The sequence below is a fragment of the Pteropus medius genome, unplaced genomic scaffold, assembly GCF_902729225.1.
Source record: "Pteropus medius unplaced genomic scaffold, Ma_sr-lr_union100, whole genome shotgun sequence".
NCBI lineage: Eukaryota > Metazoa > Chordata > Mammalia > Chiroptera > Pteropodidae > Pteropus > Pteropus medius.
The window spans coordinates 307797-327869 of NW_024341756.1; the positions used below are offsets into that span (position 1 = coordinate 307797).

The 20073-nt window shown below is 35.2% G+C and overlaps 1 protein-coding gene and 1 pseudogene across 10 annotated transcripts in view; one reads left to right on the forward strand and one right to left on the reverse strand.

Annotated features, from left to right (window-relative positions):
• Positions 1 to 1908: 1908 nt before the first annotated feature.
• LOC120594520 (zinc finger protein 25-like) overlaps positions 1909 to 20073 on the forward strand; it is a 36388-nt gene continuing 18223 nt past the window's right edge. Inside the window, exons 1-2 of one of the 10 annotated variants that reach the window (XM_039852611.1) lie at positions 1909 to 2105; positions 11519 to 11637. In XM_039852611.1, the coding sequence (XP_039708545.1) occupies positions 11623 to 11637 (15 nt within the window). In that variant the 5' untranslated portion in view covers positions 1909 to 2105; positions 11519 to 11622. The other 9 variants (XM_039852630.1, XM_039852601.1, XM_039852639.1 and 6 more) reach the window with 9 other exon arrangements.
• LOC120594885 (uncharacterized) lies at positions 14678 to 14796 on the reverse strand (annotated as a pseudogene).

Sequence of the window (20073 nt, forward strand, 5' to 3'; positions counted from 1 at the left end):
CCCAGACATAGGACAAGATTGCCGATTGTGCCTAAACCCAAAACCACCTTACTATGTCGGGGTAGGAACTCCCCTAAACTTAACTGAGCTTAGCAGGCTGGAACTTCAAGTCATTTTACTAGCAGAAGTAGTCCTCCAAAATAGAAGAGGTTTAGATTTATTATTCTTAGAACAAGACGGATTATGTATGGCTCTAGGTGAAACCTGTTTCTTCTATGCCAGTAACTCTGGAATAATTAGAGAAAGCTTCTACTAGTACAGAGAAATTTAGATGCCAGGGAAAAAGAAAGACTAAAATCAGATAACTGGTTTCATAGGATGTTTTATTGGTCGCCATGGCTAACAACCCTCCTATCTGCTGTAGCTGGACCTTTAATACTCCTCCTCCTCTTGTTAACTTTTGGCCCATGTTTCCTCAATTTCTTGTTTGCATATATAAGGAAGAGAATTAATTCTATTAAACTTTTAGTAATACAAAATAGAGGCTATGAGCAAATTCCACGTGAAGAATCAAGGATTTGATTTTCTGCTAAGGCCAGTGGGGAATGTGCTGGCTGGAAAATTAGTTTGGCTATCGCCCATGGGAACATAACGCTCTAACAATAAGCTTTCTGCTTCTGTACCCACCACTTGACAGTTAGTAAAAAGAAGAAAAATAGACTTGTGTGTTCAAACGGGATAAAGAATAGGATTTAGGGCTTAAAAATCCTGTACCTCTACATTTCAGGGCTGCTTGATTTGGGGTCTGTGTACCCCTGGCAGACCCACCTGGCTGAATAAAGAGTGTGTTTCCTATAACTCACTGATTTCTGGTGGTCCACGTGTCTATCGGGGGCTGGTGGCTACAACAAGTGAATTCCTTAAAATAAACACACACAGACATCCTATTGGTTCTGCTTCTTTGGAGAACCAAAAGTAATACAATGTGATTACCATTTAAATCAGTAGACTTTGAGTAAAACAGATTATTCTCCATACTATGGTTAGGTTAAATTAGTTGAAGGCCTTAAGAGAATATACTAAGGTCCCCTAAAGAGGAAGGAATTCTATCTCCAGACTGCTTGCAGGTTCAAGACTCCAACATGAACTCTTGTCAGAATTTCCAGCCTATTGGCCTGCCCTGCAGATTTAATACGTGCCAGCTCCCCAAATCATGTGAGCCAATAAGGTATCTACTAATTAGTTCTACTAATATTTTTTTGTTTAACTATATATTTTGTCTAATGTTAGTACAGCCACTCCAGCTTTTTTGTGGCTGTTCTCATAATATATCTTTTTCTGTCATTTCACTTTCAACCTATTTGTGTTTTAGAATGTAATATGTGCCTCCTGTATCTAGCATATTTTTTAATCCAGCTGGACAATCTCTGACTTTCGATTGGAATGGGCAATACATTCATATTAGTTATTATTGATAGAGTTGGATTTATATTTGCGATTCCGTTTTATTTTCTATATGCCTAATGTCTCTTTTGTCCCTCTATTCTTTTTATTGCTTTCTTTTGCATTAAGTGAGGATTTTCTAGTGTGGCAATTTAATTTTTAAAATTTTCTGCAGTATTTTTTGGTTACTTTCTTAGTAGTTGCTCTAGGGTTTTCCATGTACATCTTATCAGAACTTACTTTAGACTTGCATTAAATTTCAGTGAGATATAGCAGCATTACTCCTGTGTAACTCTACTTTCTCTTTCCCTTTTTTGTGCTACTATTCTTATACGTATTATGTCAATATGTACTATAATTATTGCTTTATGTAATTGTATGTCTTTTGAAGAAGCTGAGTGCAAGGAGGGAGAGTGTAGGGTTAACTCAGAACATAGCCCCTCCACGTGCTCAGATGACTGATAGCTGCCCGGCCAATAGCCCAGGCAGTACACAAAGAGCTTTCAGCAAATTACTCCCAAGGACATTTTCTGCTGCTCCCATGGACATTATCTGCTGCTGTAACCAAGCAGCACATCTTGCTCCCATCCATCAGAGAAGGCAGCTACTCCTCCAATGAGATAACCCCTCCCTCTGCTTGTGTGCATAAAAAACTGCTTGCTCTTGTTCAGTAGCTTTATTCCTGCATCTTCGACCAGCCGCTGCCATAGCTTTCCTGCCTTGTGAGTAATAAATGGCGTTTTTCACCCCTCTAGTCCTCCTGGTGGTTCTTCCAGAATACCCAAACCCAGGTGCAAGTTCCAGGCCTGGGGTTTCTGCGTTACAAAGAGCAAGTATATATTTATCGAGTGTGTTTTTTAACCTTCTTATTTACCATTTCTCATTCTTTGCTCCTGAGGAATTGAGTTACTATCTGGTGTGATTTCCTTACTCCAATACAACTTTACTTCCATCCTCTTCTTTTGTGCTGTTATTGAAAATATACATTTAAATACATGACATTTATATATTTTATATACCAAAAGATACAATTATATACATACTGTTTTATACGATTGCTTTTTAAATCAGTTAAGAGAATATATATCTATGCTGTCTTTTATAATTATGTAATTATCTATACTAGTGTAAAATTACTGCGTAGTGTCTCTTGCTTTCAGCCTGAAGAGCTTTCTTTAGCTCTTCAGTCTTGTAAAACTACTTAGCTAGCAATAAATTCTCTGTTTTTATTTATTTTGGAATGTCATTTTCAAAACACATTTTTCCTGTTGTTTTCTTCTTCTTTTTCTTTCAACAGTTTGGATATGTTATACCTCTGCCTTCTGGCCTCTATTGTTTCTGATGCCACATCAATGTTAAACTTATTTGGGTGTCCTTGTATGTGACAAAGTCATTTTTCTCTTGGTATCTTTAAATTTTTATCCTTAACTTTTTCAACATTTTTACTGTGATACATCAGGGTGTGGATTTTTTATGTTTATCCTACTTGAAGTTCACTGAGTATCTCAGATGTGTAGGTATATGTTTTCATTATACTTGGGAAGTTTTCGGCCATATTTCTTTGAATCTTTTTTTCTGCTCCTTTCCCACTTTCCTACTTTTCCTCATTTTTTTCTCTGTTGCATAGATTGCCTAATCTATATCAAGCTGTCTTCAAGTTTTCTGGTTCTTTTGCCAGATCAAATCTACTGTGGAGCCTCTTTATTGAATTTTTTACTCTAGCGAACTTTTGGACTATAATTTGTATTTGGTTCATTTTTTATATCTCTTTATCGATTTTCTCTATTTGATAAAATATTGTCTTTATACGTTCCTTAGACATGTCTTCCTTTATCTTTGTACACATTTATTAGAGCTGCTTTAAAGTCTTAGCTTATCTGACATGTGGCCCTCAAAGACAGTTTCTGTTGCCTGAATTTTTTTCTTGCTTATGGTCACAATTTCCTGGGTTTTTGCACCTCATAAGTTTTTTTTTTTTATTGAAAATTGAATATTTTAGATAATGCATTGTAGCAATTATGGACACAATCCCACAACCAGGATATATTATTGTGTTTGTGTGTTTGCTTAGTGACTTGTCTGGGTCATTACAGTAAAGTCTATTTTCTCTGCAGTGTGTAGCCTCTGATGTTCCTCAAACAGTGTAGCCTTGGGCACATGCACAGTTACCCTGGAATAAAATATTTCTAACAAGGATCTCTTTGTCTTTGCCCATGACCTCTTTATTAAATTGTCTGTCTCTGTTGGTTAGTTATTACTAATTTCTAGCTGACAGAGCTATTGTTTTCCACAATGCCCTGAGCATAAGTTGCTCTCCAGTGATCGAATTAAATTCAGGCCCCACTGCAGTAATCTTTGAGGCCAGGCTTTCAGGTTCATTCTGATTTCAGGAGCATCTTTCATAGCTATCTCTGCCTGGTTTTCTCTGATAAACTTCTACTTGGTTATGGTTTAGCTTGTTTCTCTCATGCAGTTACTACTACCTTCCTCTTAATTGCCAACATCCAGAATTTCCATTGTTTTCAAGAGTTTCCTTAGGTTTATACTTCCCTACACTCTGTTCCAAATAAAGTTCATTCTCATGGAGAAAGCTTCAAAGCTCTCTATTCTTATGGTCTCCTCCATCTGGGAAAAGAGCTCTGTGCCATTGTTCTGGAGTTTGAGGCAGAAACAGTGGCCCAATTCTCTTAGAGTGACACCACTACTTTCCAAGCAGGCCACTAATTTGGGATAGTATTCTTTGGTCTTCTTGGCTTGCTATACCTGGCATGAGATGTTCACCTTACAAGCAGGATATTTATATACAAGAATATATTCTCTGTAACATGATGAGACATTTTGGTGCTTTCCCTGTCCAGGGAGATGGAAGAAGATGAGGGAAGAAGAAGCCCTATGTTCTTGGCTACACATGCCTTAAATTGGAGCTTTCACCATGTTGAATGAACTTGGTGGGAGGGAGGGTGCAGTTGACCCTAAGACAAATTCCAAATTTAACTGGTTGTTTTGTTTTGTTTTGTTTTTTAGGTGAGGCAACCCTTGATTGATCTCACAGATTGCAAGGACCTTGTCAGTTTACAATCCCTTTTTAATTTATTTTGTTTACACCTACAGCACCTGGTCTTCCTAGGTGGTCTCCCATCCAAGTACTGACCAGGCATGACCTTGCTTAGCTTCTGAGATCAATTATCTGGTTGTTTTTAAAAATAATTTTCACCAATGAAAGCTGTTTCACTGGAGAGGGGTTCCATGGCAGTCTTCAGGTTACTATTTCAGAAGTCTACTTTATTTCTATTTCTTTCCTGAATGCACTGGTAGCCCCTCTAGAATAATGTTGAAGAGAAGTGATGTGAGTGGACATCCTTGCCTTATTCCCAATTTTAGAGAGAAAGCATTCAGTGGTTCACTATTAAGAATGATGCTATCTGTGAGATTTTCAAAAACGTCCTTTACAAAATTGAAAAAATCATCTTTTATTCTTTGTTTGCTCAGATTTTTATCATATAGTTGCTAAATTTGTTAAATTTTTTTCTTGCATCTATGGAGATGATTATATGATTTTTCTTTTTTGGTTTGTTAATGTAATGAATTACAACAGATTCATCTCTAAATGTTAAGGCAATCTTTCATTCCTTGAGTATAACCCACTTGGCTAAGATTGAAGCTCTCAAGATATACTATCCTTTTAAAAATATTATTGGATTCAATTTGCTAAAATCTAGTTTATACATTTTGCATGTATGTCATGTACAATACTGGTTAGCTTATAGTTTTATTTTCTTGTAATGTCTTTGTTTGGCTTTCATGTCAGACTAATGCTGGCCTCAGAATAAATTGGAAAATATTCTCTCCTCTTCAATTTTTTGAATGGTTTCATACAGAATCAATACTATTATTTTATCAATAAAGCCATCTGGAACTGATGTTTTCTTTGTGGGAAGATTTTATGTAAATTCAATTCAATTAATAAATAGTGTTATTTGGATTATTTCTTTTAAAATGAGTTTTAGTAATATGTAGTAAGGACTCTGTCCATTTCTTCTAAATTGAATTTATTGGCGAATTTTTATTCATAATATTCTTTTATTTTCCTTTGAATATCTATAGAACCTGTAAAGATGTAACTCTCTTATATCTGATTTTGGTCAGTTGTTTGTACTCTCTTTTTTCCTAATCACTCTGCCTATAGGTTTATCAATTTGATTTCTCTTCTCAAAGAGCCAGCTTTTGAGTCCACCGATTGTCTTTGTTTTCTGTTGTTTTTTATTTCATTGATTTCCACTCTGATCACTATTATTTGTTGTTTGTTTTTTGCTTACTTTTGGTTATATTTGCTCTTATGTTTTTAGTTTAAGATGGAAGCTGAGGTCATCATTAGGGAACTTTCTTCTTGAAAAGAAATGTATAGTGCTATAAATTTCCATCTCAGTTTACTTGCAGTGGCATTCCATAAATTTTGATATGTTGTAGTTTTATTTTCATCCAGTTCAAATTAACTTCTAATTTCTCCTTTGATTTCTAATTGACCCATAGATAACTTATAAGTGTGTTTGTTTTCAGATATTTTTATATTTTTCAGATATATTCAGTTATTAATTTATAATTTAACTTCAATATGGTCAGAGAGCATATTTTGAATAACTTGACTTCTTTTAAATTCATAAGACTTCTTTTATGGCCCCAAATATGGTCTATTTTGGTAAATATTCCATGCACACTTGAAAAGAATATATATTTTGCTGTTGGAGAGTAGAATGTTTTATAAATGTTAGGTTAAGTTGATTGATGTGTTGCTTAAATCTTACATCCTTGCTGATTGTCCACTTGTTGTATCAAATATTGACAAGGGTGAGGAATAGAGTGAAGATATATAATGAAGTCACTATTATCAAGCTGCTAAATTACTATCAAGTAGTTTGAGGCATGAGGAAACAGATCTATTGTTGTTTTAACTAGCCTGGAAACCTTAACTCTTTTAACTTTCTGGTCCTGCATCAATGTCTGCATACACATCAACCCCCGACATAACCCTCTGATTACTATCTCAAAAACTAAGAAAAGAATATTTACATATTCAGATCACCTGATATCCAGTACCTAGACCACCAGTCATCTAAAATATTAGCATCTCAGACCAATCTCAAGAAAAGCTAAAACCAACTCTTAGCTTTTCTTTCTTCTTTGGAACATTCTGGATATTGCCTAGTTGTGATTATGGTTTGCAAACCCTAAAACACTTGAATAAATCATTATCATGTATTTCTAGACAAAGCCAACTGATTCATTTACACTCAGTCAACAGGGGGTATAAGATCTCAAACTACAATTGTGGGTTTATATGTTTGTTTCACAGCTCACTTATTAGATACATAAATATATAGGATTGTATATCCTCTTGATGAAATCTTTTTTACCTCATAATATTCTTCCGAAAGCCACTTTATCTGAAATTAACATACCTTTTCAAGCTTTCTTTTGACTCATTTAAGCATGGTATTTTTTTGTTTCACTTTTAACTTATTTTTTATATTTAAAATTCACTTCTTGTCAGCAACATATAGCTGTTTCTGGTTTTTGTTATTATTCAATCATATAATCTATACTTTTAAATCAAGATATTTGGTCCATTTACATTTAATATAATGATGTTTGATTGTCTATCATCTTCATCTTGCTATTTCTGTTCTCTTTGTCTCATTGTGTCTCCCTCTCTTTTTTATTATATTTTTTTGTTTTCACTTGGATTGAGTTTTTTATGATTTGTGTTTATTTCCTTTGTTGGCTTGTTGGTTATAACATTTTTTATTTTGGTTTGTTTAGCATTTATGATATGTATCTCTAACTTTGGTTGCTTTAGCATTTGTAATACATCCTTTATGTTAATGTCATACACTTTATACGTTATAAACAATACATTGTTGTTAAGTAGTCAATTATCTTTTGATTTAAATTATAAGAAAAATACTCTCATTTACTAATGTTTTTACCATTTCTGGTGTTCTTTCAAAAAAAATTTACATCTTCCTTCTCCAAATTCATGGTGTAAAAACGCCTGATCAATCCCAGGACAGCAAACATGTTTGCCTTCTCCACTAGCCCTGCTGCTTGTGGTTTAGAATGCATACTCCAGTACCTGGTCCTTTTTATGGCTAGCATATGGTTCAATAAACCCTTTCTTTCAAAAAAACTTTCAGCCTTGAAGGTTTTTGATAGTCTCATAATTGTTAAATACATTTTTCTGTTTATGTTTTAACATTGCATTCTTTAAAAACTGGAATACTCCATAGTTCATAGTAAAATTTGTTGATATCCTTTATGGTTTCTGCTTTTCGTTTCATACTGTCTCAAACTGTTTGTTAAATCTTTAAGCAATTGCTATTTTACTTTTTAAATTTAGATACTGAATTCAGGTACCATTTATTTATTATAACATGTGAAATGACTACATAATCCACCTTATTTTCTCAACATCTTAATACTATATACTATCTCCATCGTTTGAAATGACAATTTTAACATTCTCATGTATATTTGGATCTGTGCCTGCTCTTTTTTGAAGCCAGCACCACACTTTTAAATTATGTTTATAATAATACACATTTCCAAAAGAAAATTCCTACTTATTCTCCAATGTTATATATATTTCAAAATTATTTATCAAGTAAACAAAACCAAACTGTCCATCAAAATTTTTTATTGTGTTTTGGAATGAAATTGGGTTAAGTTCTAAAGATTAGTTGTAAGGATAAATACAAATATAAAACAATATTTTCCTTGGTGAAAAAAGGGAAAAAGACCTTTGCTCCCCTCTTTTCATTGAATATTTCCTAGAGAAAATTATAAATCTTTTCTGTCCTTTTGATATGTATGTAAATCTTTTTAAAAAGTAAATAAGCCTGTTTTTATTTTTACAATCCAGGAAACCTCTTTCTTAAAGGCCTTGGAGCCATGTCTTTAAAATGTAACTAACACATAACCACTATAATTACCAGGTGAATTTAGGATGAACTCCGCCTTGGCAAATGGGTTGTCAAGTCCTCTTGAACGGGTTATATATACCTGGTTCTATAAAGGTGTGATATTTCTGTCATTGCAAACGCATTAGCAGATCACCTGGGATGCCTACGGCAGTCTAGTTTAATAGACTGTTTCTTCTTTTCTCTGTGGAGAGGATTTTCTGGATTGGCAAGAGACATTTTTAATTATATCCCCAACACCCCTCATCCAGGAAACTGGTGTGTGTGTGTGTGTGTGTGTGTGTGTGTGCGCGCGCGCACAAATACATATATACACACATACTCAAATTTTATCTGTATATATTATGGCTTCTATGTTTTAAAATTGACTATGAAAATGTTAATATTTTTGTAATTAGTTTGAATGAAAACTTTCTATTGTTGGCAAAAGAATATACTGATGTCATAAAGTTATTACTGACCAGGAAATCAGCATATATTCAGTATATATTCTGTAGTGAAATTATAGTCAAACTATTTTATAGTATTAGGATAAGACGAGTAAAAATCTCAGAAGAGTGCACCTAATATTAAGCGTTTTTTTTTTCTCTTGGTAAGTGGTACGTGTGACGCTCAAGTTGTTTTAGCTTATATATATTTTCTCTTTATTATGTTTCACATACATTTGCATAATTTTGAAAGCTAGCATTCCTAAGATAGCTGTAACAGTATTATTCTTTGAATGTACTTAGTTTCAAGTACTTTCTTTAACTTACTCATCAATATTCATCGCACCACCCCACAGTAGTTATCTGTTTTCAAGCCCCGATTGTGGGTGACCAGTTCCAATCAGCTATAAGAATGAGTAACGAAAGAAAAGACCAAGCCTTCTAGAAATCCCAGCGGCAAACACTCAAGAATCTCGTGACGTCATCCGAAACTGAGTCGCAGCCGAGGCTTCGGGGAAGCGTAGTTCCAGAGTGGGGCGTAGGGAGCCATCTGCGCATAAACAATTCCGATTCCTTTCGGTAGTCGCCATTTTCTATTTTGCACCCCAGCGCTCAGAGGACTCCGGACCCTCCTGCCGGGCGCGGTGCCGCACAGGGCGGGGCCTGGAATTCGCGCGGGCCGGGCGCCAAGGCGGAGCTCCTGATAGTGTGTGGAAGGTCGCTCTTGGGGCGCGAGGCCGGGGCGGGGTGGTGGTGGCGGGAAGCCGGGTCTCTGCGGCTGCGCTGTGTCGGAGATCCTGGAAACTGACGCCCACCTCTGAACGCGGGACTGGCCTCCGAGGGGCACTAGGGAGAGACCTGGGAAGGGGCTGGCTGGCTGGCAGGCCGGTTGTCCGCGCTCCCGTTCCTCTCCAGACCCTTGTTTCTTGACCTGCGTGAGAGGCGGCCGGGAGAGGCCTGGGGCAGCGTGCTGAGGGAATGGAGGTTTGTGACGTGGATCTGACACCCGTCACGTTCTGGCTAGCGCGTTAGCGGTCCTAGCTGCTGGAGAAAGGGCGTTGTTGAAGTTCTAGGGACTTGGGCTCAAGTCCAACGCCTGCCGGTAAATGGGCAGGTTAATTCGGTACGATTCAGATACTCTTCTGTAAATTGACAACTAACCTTTCGAGTTGTTTTCTGTATTAAATAGGATAGCATATTTCATGTGTGATAATAAAGGTGAGCTGCTTTTGTTATTCCAAGGTATACTGTTCTTTCATTATTGGCTCATTTAATCATTTTATTCATCGTAACCATCCTTTGAATCAATATTAACCACTTCCATTTAAATAAATACAAATACTAAAGGTTCAGAGAGAGAAACTGTTTTGTTTTTTTAACCTAGCATTAGTAAATGGGCTTTAAATTCTCACTTGTTTTATTCTGTAGTTCCTGCTGCTTCTTACACTAAAATTTACAATCTTCGCTTGAACGTAATTGTCCCTAAGCATCATCAGAACATAATTGTAGAGTGTACTGATTAGGTCCACCTCATACTACCATGCAGTGTTCTATTTCCAAAAATTCGTGAGGCTTCCTCTTGTGTCAAAAGGTTATAATTAAGGCCCTTCCTGCATTCTCTAACTAGTCTCTTTTAAGAGGACTGTTAAACAAGTAATTTGTAACTGTAAATTAAGCCCTCAATTTTAAGTTTTACTGGAGGAGGTAGGAATGCTATCCAAGCAAGAGGGGAGATCAGACATTTTTAAAAAATGAAAACTTTTTTATCCATGCTTCATGTGAAAGTAATATGATGCCTCTGATTGGTGGTGTATCTGGGCCTTTTAGGCATTTTGTAAGCAGCAGGCTAACTGGAAGTGATTTCTGCCGCCTGTAATGTAGAAGGTATCTCAGCATTATGGCATCTTTTTGTTACCTATATCAAGTACCTCTTTGGGGATTATGGTACTACGTTGTTATTTCAGAAATTAGATTTGTGTCACTGTTAGAGAAGATTAGATGGCTATGTCAGAATTCATCAAAGCTTAATTAAATTTTACTCTAGGCCCAACCCAAGTTTGGAGGGAACAGTGAATTCCATGGTACTGTCTGGATTTGTGGCACTGGTTGAAGACTTATAGAATCAGAATGGTATTTGAAGAGTTGTTCAAAATTATGTGATTCTTCCTCGTGTTAAAGATAATAGCATTGAAACTATGACAGTCACTAGATTTGGTAATAGTAGAGCCTAGCATAGAACAGAATACTCCAGGCCCACTATATCATATTTAAGTCAAAACAAGGTTCTTGGAGAAGTGATTTTTGAGTAACTGCAATTGAAGGAAAAAACATTTTTGAGAGCTTTGGAGAATTTCTGACCTTCTGGGATTTATAATAGTAATAGGAAAAATTGTTATGACCTACAACAAAGCACTTTCCATGTCAATAAATACTCTCATCATTTGTAATGCCAGCATAGGATTGCATACTTTGGACATATATATTATATACCTTACTTAACTAATCTATTATTGGATATTAAAGCTTTCAGTTCTTTTGTGTTATTTAGTAAATAGACACATAATTTTCAAAACAAGCAATAGAAAAAGTCCCAAGGTCACGATTATATCAGAGTCACCAATGGACAGGTGGTACTCCTTTATCATGGTCCGTTCTATTCCTTCTCATGGCTCAAAGGGATGTTTTCCCAGGGATATACCTTTCACTAAAATGTTGTATGAAAATTTCTCATAGGTGATTCCTGGAACTGCAAGATAAGGAAGGTCTAATGATTTCTGTCTTTCAACTTTCCCTCTTCTGACTCCATAGTTTCTGTCCTTTCCCAAGAGCAGCAGAAAATGAACAAATTCCAGGTGAGTCGTTCATTTAGCCCTTATTTTGTTTCACTCTGTATATGTTCAATGAGTTTTATGAAAGAGAGCCCATATATTAAATTTAAAAAGGAAATAGTTGACTGGCACAAAATACTGTTTGACCCCTGGGAGCCCCAAGACCTTTCAAGGGGTCTGTGAGGTCAAAATTTAATATTAAGATGCAAATTGCATTTTACACCGTTGACATTTGCACTAGTGGTATGAAAGCAATGGTGAACAGATTGCTTGCTACCTGTTTGGCATGAATCAAGACTGACACCAGTGACACTGCATTCCTCTGTAATGGACTTATCGTAAAAAATTGCCACCCTTTCATCCTTGATGAAACAGTAAAAATTATTAATTTTATTAAATCCTGACCCTTGACTACACATCTTTTTAATATTTCATGTGACAAAATGGGAAGTTCACACAAAGTACTTTTGCTGTACACTGAAGTATAATGGTTGGTCTTCTTGAGGAAAAGCACTTGTGATTATCTGTGAGCTCATCTAGCCACTTTATTCATAGAATACAATTTTTACTTGAAAGAGCAGCTAGCAGACAAACTGGTTATTCAGACTTGGGTATTTAATAAACATTTTCTCAAAAATGAGTGAAATACACTAGTGGTATGAAAGCAATGGTGAACAGATTGCTTGCTACCTGTTTGGCATGAATCAAGACTGACACCAGTGACACTGCATTCCTCTGTAATGGACTTATCGTAAAAAATTGCCACCCTTTCATCCTTGATGAAACAGTAAAAATTATTAATTTTATTAAATCCTGACCCTTGACTACACATCTTTTTAATATTTCATGTGACAAAATGGGAAGTTCACACAAAGTACTTTTGCTGTACACTGAAGTATAATGGTTGGTCTTCTTGAGGAAAAGCACTTGTGATTATCTGTGAGCTCATCTAGCCACTTTATTCATAGAATACAATTTTTACTTGAAAGAGCAGCTAGCAGACAAACTGGTTATTCAGACTTGGGTATTTAATAAACATTTTCTCAAAAATGAGTGAAATGAGCCTGTCATTTCAAGGAAAATAACTGTCACTGTTGCCAGTGTTAAAATTTAAGTTTTAAGTGAAAATTAGAATTTTAGGAAACTTGAATCCTCTATTATGAACTTGACAACTTCTAATACTTAAAGACTTTTTTCTGATAAGATTGGTGAGGATACAAACAAATGTGATTTTTTAAATGTATTATGTAATAAAATGTGTAAACATTTGAGTAATATTTCCAGTATATGAGCTCAGAGTTAAACTCAAGCAGTTTAAGAGGACAGTGATACAGTGAAGTGAGGAACAGAATAAGTTGATTAGGGAATGCCAACTCTGAAAGATAATATTCGAGGAAAGTCCTGGATTAAATTAAACAGAGAGCCAAGTAGAAAAATGGCAGAAAATGTAGATAGGAGGAACAAAAAATATAAACACTCTAAGGCATGTTCCAGAAACTGTACTCAGGACATCAAAGCTAGAGAGAAGTGACCTAGGGGGAGAAAGGTAAGAAGTAAGATCTAAAAGGTATAATCAAAGAGGTAAAAGGAACAGAGATATATAGGACCTTGTAGGTTGTAGAGAACATTGAATTTTGATTTTATGTATTGATTCATTAAAAAATTTAACAATCATACTTTATATAATCAAAGGAATGTACATAATGCATATGTATAATTTAGGGAATATTGATTAAGTAAATAGCAGTGTATCCCCTATCTGGCTTAAGAAATATAATTTACTAGTACCTTTGAAGCCCTCGTATGCCCCTCCTTAATCTTATTACACTATTGCCCAGAGAAAACTAATCCTGAATTCTGTCATAACCACATCCCACTTTTGAAATTTAATTTTAAAGCTAAACATCTTATTTGGCAATTAATTAAATGCCCAGCCCTTTAATAAGCACTTGATATAGTGTTTTACATAATTGTCACAGCCAGTTTTTGAAGTATTATTATCACCATATCATAAATTTTCAGAGTGGACATTCTGCTATTAATTAAAAATCATAGTTTTGGGGCATGTTGGTGAAAAGAGACACTAGAGGGAAGGAGAAATGAAGTAGGATGAAGTGCAAAATTTAACCTATTCTACTTCAGTCAATCTTGAACATATATCTTTTATGTGAAATTCTTCTTATCCAGAATTCATTCAGGGGTGGCAGATGACATTTTCCCTCTACCTTATGCTCTATAACTAATTGCTGGATAGTCAGTCTGGAACAGCAGAAATGAGTAGTGAGCCTGTTTGTTTTTGAAATAATTTTCCAAGGTCCCGACTCTTGGAAAAGTTTACTTTATGCAGGTACTGGAATCTTTTGTTTGTTCATAGACATTTTTGCCAGATTATGTTATCTCTTTATTATTTCTTCTTGATCTTTAAAATCCTATTGGCATAAATTTCCTGTTTAAAAATATCCTTTATAGTTACTATTTTTATTCTGTGTGCTTGTTTGTTTTAGTGTGGGTCTGCTGGTAGAAAATTCAGTTTATCTGAAATATTCATGAAGAACTTTTTCACAGTGTATAGAAATCTTGGTTGACAGTTCTTTTAAAACATTGAAAAGTATTCATTGCCTTCTACTGATGCTATTAAAAACTCACCTGTTGATTTCAGACGTCAAGGTAAATTTTCTGTTTTGTGCTAGCTGCTTTTAAAATAGCTTTTACTCTAGTACATTTATGTATGAATTTCTCTATATACTAATGAGATTTCTTGTATTTCCTTTGGGTTGAGTATTTGAGTGTTTTGAGTATTACATTGTATCTTCTTTATTGACTTTTAAACTCTATTTTTTTTGTTATTTTGTTTATTGCTTAGTTTGAAGATTATGGTATGCACCATTAACTTATCACAGTATCTACAAATATTATTATTTGTCATGAATGGTGTACTAAACTTTCATCAGTATTATTCTGTTTACACTGTTCCTACCCTCATGGTCCTTGTCTTACGTCTCACTTCTGTATATATTTTTAACCCCATATACTTGTTATTTTTATTTTTATTTTTATTTTTTTATGCCTACAGCACCTGGTCTTCTTAGGTGGTCTCCCATCCTAGTAATAACCAGGCCCGACTCTGCTTAGTTTCTGAGTTCAGACAGGATCGGGCTTGTTCAGGGTACCATAGCCATAGACTGTTTTATTTATTTTGTTTTATTAAGTTTATTGGGGTAAAATTGGTTAATACAATTATATAATTTTCAGGTGTACATTATCATTTGACATCTGTATATTCTATTCTGTGTTTACCACCCAAAGTCCAGTTTCCTTCAGCTACCGTATATTTGATCCCCTTTACCCACTTCACCCTCCCCTTAAACCCTATATTTGACCCCCTTTACCCCATCTACCTCCCCACTCTTCCCCTACACCACTAGTAACCACTAATCTATAGTCCTCTGGTAACCACTAGCCTATAGTCCACATCCATCAGTCTCTGTTTGTGCTGCTCATTTGTTGCTTTTAGGTTTGTATCGCACATATAAGTGATATCATGTGATATTCAACTTTTTCTGTCTAGCTTGTTTCGCTTAGCATGATTATGTTGAGGTCCATCCATGTTGTCGCAGAAGGCAGTATTTCATCTCTTCTTATGGCTGAGTAATATTCCATTGTATATATGTACCATAGCTTCTTTAGCCAATCATCTATCGTAGGACACTTCGGTTGCTTCCATGTCCTGGCCACTGTGAATAATGCTGCTATAAACATTAGTGTGCAAATAACTTTTTGGATATGGGTTTTCAAGTCTTTGGGGTAAATACCCAGTAAGGGATTGCTAGATCATATGGTATATCAATTGTCAGTTTTTTGAGGAACCTCCATACTGTTTTCCATAGTGGCTGTACCAATTTGCAGTCCCACCAGCAGTGTATGAGGGTTTCTTTTTCTGTGCATCCTCTCCAACATTTGTTATTACTTGTCCTGTTGATTATAGCTATTCTAACAGGTGTGAGATGGTACCTCATTGTGGTTTTGATTTGCATTTCCCTAATAGCTAGCGATGTTGAGCATCTTTTGGTTTCTCCTCTAGGGAGAAGTGTCTTTTCAGGTCCTCTGCCCATTTTTTGATTGGATCATTTGTTGTTGTTGTAGTTATTGAATTGTATGAGTTCTTTGTATATTTTGAATATCAGGCTCTTATCGGAGGCGTTGCTTGCAAATATATTTTCCCATTTGGATGGTTCTCTCTTTATCTTGTTGACGATTTCTTTTGCTGAGCAGAGCTTTTAAGTTTGATGTGAGCAGAGCTTTTAAGTTTGATGTAGTCTCATTCATTTATTTTAGCTCTTACGTCCCTTGCTTTTGAGGTCAAATTCATAAAATCCTCTTTAAGTCCAAGGTCCTTGAGTTTCGTGTCTATGTTTGCTACTATGCATCTTATTGTTTCAGGTCTTATATTTAGGTCTTTAATCCATTTTTAGTTAATTTCGGTGTGTGGTGATAGACAACAGTCTAGTTTCATTCTTTTGCAGGTGGCCTTCTAGTTTTCTCAGCACCATATATTGAAGAGGCTTTCCTTTCTCAACTATATGTTTTTGGCTTCTTTATCAAAAATTATTTGCCCATATAAATATTCTGGACTCTCAATTCTGTTCCACTGGTTCGTGTGTCTGTTTTCCTGCCAATATTATGGTGTTTTGATTACTGTCGCTTTGTAGTATAATTTGAAGTCAGGCAGCGTGATGTCTCCAGCCTCGTTCTTTTTTCTCAGGATGGCTTTGGCAATTTGGGGTCTTTTGTGCTTGTATACAAATCTGATGATTTTTTTGTTCTGTTTCTTTAAGAAATGCCAATGAGATTTTGATGGAGATTGTATTAAATCTGTATAATGCTTCAGGTAATATGGTCATTTTAACTATATTGATTCTTCCAATCCAAGAACACGGAATATCTTTCCATTTCTTTGTATCTTCTTTGATTTCTTTTAATAGGGTCTTATAGTTTTCGTTATATAGGTCCTTCACTTGTTTCATTAAATTTATTCCTAGGTATTTTATTCTTTTTGTTGCAATTGCAAAAAGATTTATTTTTTCTACTTCTTTTTCTGGCACTTCATTATTAGAGTATAGGAATGCTGTGGATTTTTGAACATTGATTTTGTATCCAGAGACTTTACTGTATTTTCTTATTGTTTCTAGTAGTGTTCTTATGAAGTGTTTAGGGTTTTCTATATAGAGAATCATGGCATCCACAAATATTGACTTCTTCGTTTCCTATGTGGATGCCTTTTATATCTTTCTCTTGTCTGATTGCACTCTCTAGGAGCTCCAGCATTATATTGAATAACAGTGGCAATAGTTCCTGATCTTAGAGGGAAGGTTTTTAGTTTTCAGTTTTTCACTATTAAGTATAAGATTGGCTGAGGGTTTGTCATAGATGGCCTTTATTATGTTAGGGTACTTTCCTTCTATACCGATTTTCTTAAGTGTTTCTATCATAAATGGATGCTATATCTTGTCGAAGGCTTTTCTGCATCTATTGATATGATCATATGATTATTATTTTTTAATTTGTTTATGCAATATATCACATTAATCGATTTGCATATGTTGAACCATACCTGTGCCCTTGGGATGAGGCCTAATTGATCACGGTGTATAATTTTTTTAATATATTGCTGTATCAATACGCTAGTATCTTATTTAGGGTTTTTGCATCTGTGTTCATGAGCGAATTGGTCTGTAGTTTTCTTTTTTTGTATTATCTTTACTAGGTTTTGATATCAGAGTAATAGTGGCCTCATAAAATGTATTGGGAAGTATTGCCTCCTCTTCGAGTTTTTGGAAGAATTTGAGGAGAATAGGTATTAAATCTTCTTTGAGTGTTTGGTACAATTCACTGGTGAAACCATCTGGTCCTGGACTTTTACTTTTACTTTTTGGTAAGTTTTTGATGATTGTTTCAAGGGGAGAGATTGAGGACGTTTCTCACTCTGCCATGTTTCCAAAGATTGAGCTCATTATTTTTGTTTTAAACAGTTATTAACCTTTTAAGGAAATTTAAGTATATGTGTATATGCGTGTGTAAATAAAGTAGGCTTTTATGTTTACGTACGTACCTATGCTTTGTACGTTCTTTATTCCTTCCTACAGGTCTGGGATTTTCTCTGATTTCTTTTCCGTTTAGTCTCAGCAACACATTTCTTCATCTTATGTAGCTCAGGACTGAGGGTGACAGATTCACTTGGCTTGTATTTCTTAAATTGTCTTTATTTCATCTTGATTTTTGAAGGATATTTGGCTGGTTAGAAAACTCTACCAAGAGTTTTCTTCGTTTCGGCGTTTTTAGGGTATCTCTGGCTTCTGTAAGTTTCTGATGAGAAGCCGATATTCATTTTATTGTTAATCGCCATCATCTGATATAATATGCCTTTTTCCTCTGGTTGTGCTTAAGATTTTCATTTTTCCTTTAGTTTTCCACAGTTAGACTGTGATGTGCATGTAAATGCTTTGTTTTGCATTTATGCCTCTTGAAGAATGATAAAGATTTCTGTGTTGTCACCTTTTATAATTTTGGAAACATTTTGGAGACTCTTCAAATATTTTCTTTGCCCCATTCTCTTTTTTCTTTCTAAAGTTCCAATTAAACAGATTTGGATGATATACATATTGTACATATGTATGCTCTATTTAGTTTTTGGAGAGTTTGTTGTTGTTGTTCTTCAGTTTGGAAATTTCTATTGAACTTTTTTCAACTTCATGGCTTCCTTCTCTGTCAATTCTCTTCATGAGCCCATAAAATCCACTTCTGCTATTTTATCTTTTAATTCTAAAAATTCTTGTCATTTATTTTATCTATTTTTTTCACTAGGTCATTTAACATTTTTATTGTAGTTACTTTAAAGTCCTTATCTGCTAATCGAATACTGAGATTATCTGTGGGTCTGCTTCAATAGGCTTCTTTTTTCAGTGAGTCAAAATTTTCCGCTTTTTTGCATGTCTCTGAATTTTTCACTATGTGCTAGACAATATATGTAAAAGTATAGTAGAGATTGAAGTAAATAATATCTCCAGAAAAAGGCACATTTCTTCCTTTTTCTGGTTGCTAATGTGTAGTTCAGCTGGCCCTAGGCTTTAGTGAGATTCAGTTCACCACTAGCTCCAAATGATTTGAGGGCAGGATGCTGACTTTCTCTTCAGCAGTGTTTGTGATCTGAGCACCATCAAGGCTCCACTGATGTGACTTGTAGCCTACCCACCAACTTTTCTTTGAGATTTCTGCCCTACAGAGTTTTCACCATCTGAGATATCTCTTCCTGCCCTGGTTCTCTGCTCCAGGCCTAGGGAGAGTTGTTCCTATGCACTAGTAAAGACCTATGAGGGGGAAAAAAAATGGGTGTTTGTATTTCAGAGCATCTGTATCTGTAATAGAGCTTCCTATTTAGTTCCAGAAACTGCGCCTCCAGCTTATAATAAACTGACTACTTTGAGACACTTGATGGGAAATAAAAAAAGTCTTGCAGATACTAGGCTTCTTTTGGGAGGATGTCTTGAATATGAAACCCCCACTCAGTCACTAGATAGAATCAAAGGCAAGTTGGTGTTGACTTGCTTTATGGTTGGGGTTCTTAGGGATTCTGATACATCACACAAGCCCACAAACAAATATTAAAAGTTTGTAAAAAGTTGAACTGGTTCCCTCTCTCCCCTACTTACCTCCAGGAATGAAAGTAGTTGTGATTTTCTCTTCTCATCTGAAGTATTTATCTATTCTGAAATTTTTTCCCTTTATTAATCTTTGGATTCTCAGATCACTGATAGATCTTATAGAACTTATAATTTTCTAGGTTAGTGGCTTGTTGTCATTGTTAGGGTGAGATCAACTTCTCTTTTACCTCTCTACATTCTATTCAGAATTAGTTTTTTATTTTTATCTTATTCTAGAGATGCTAGCTCTAAGGTGCTTTTTGCTCTGTATTTTTTCCCAGGCTCTGAAATTTTTAAATATCCTAGAAATTCTAAGCAGCGGTATAGGACTTATTCCAATGAGTCTCTCTTTTTTCTAGGACTTTGATCTCTCAAATTCTGCTACCTATGTTAATATTTGATACTTTTGTAAATCTATTTTTAGTGTGTTTGGGGAGTTTTGGATTTTTGCTTTTTCAATTTTTTAATTGTGGAAAAATAACAAAAATTTATCATATTAATCATTTTTAAGAGTATAGCTCTGGCATTAAATACATTCATGTTGTTATGCAACCATCACCACCATCCATCTCCAGAACTCTTTTCATCATCCCAAATTGAAACTCTGCACTCCCCATTTCCCCCTTCCTCCATCTCCTGGGAACCACCATTCTACTTTCTGTCTTTATGAATTTGACTACTCTAGGTACCTCATGTAAGTGGAATCAAACAGTATTTATTTTTTTTAACTGGATATTTCACTGAATATAATGTCTTCAAGCTT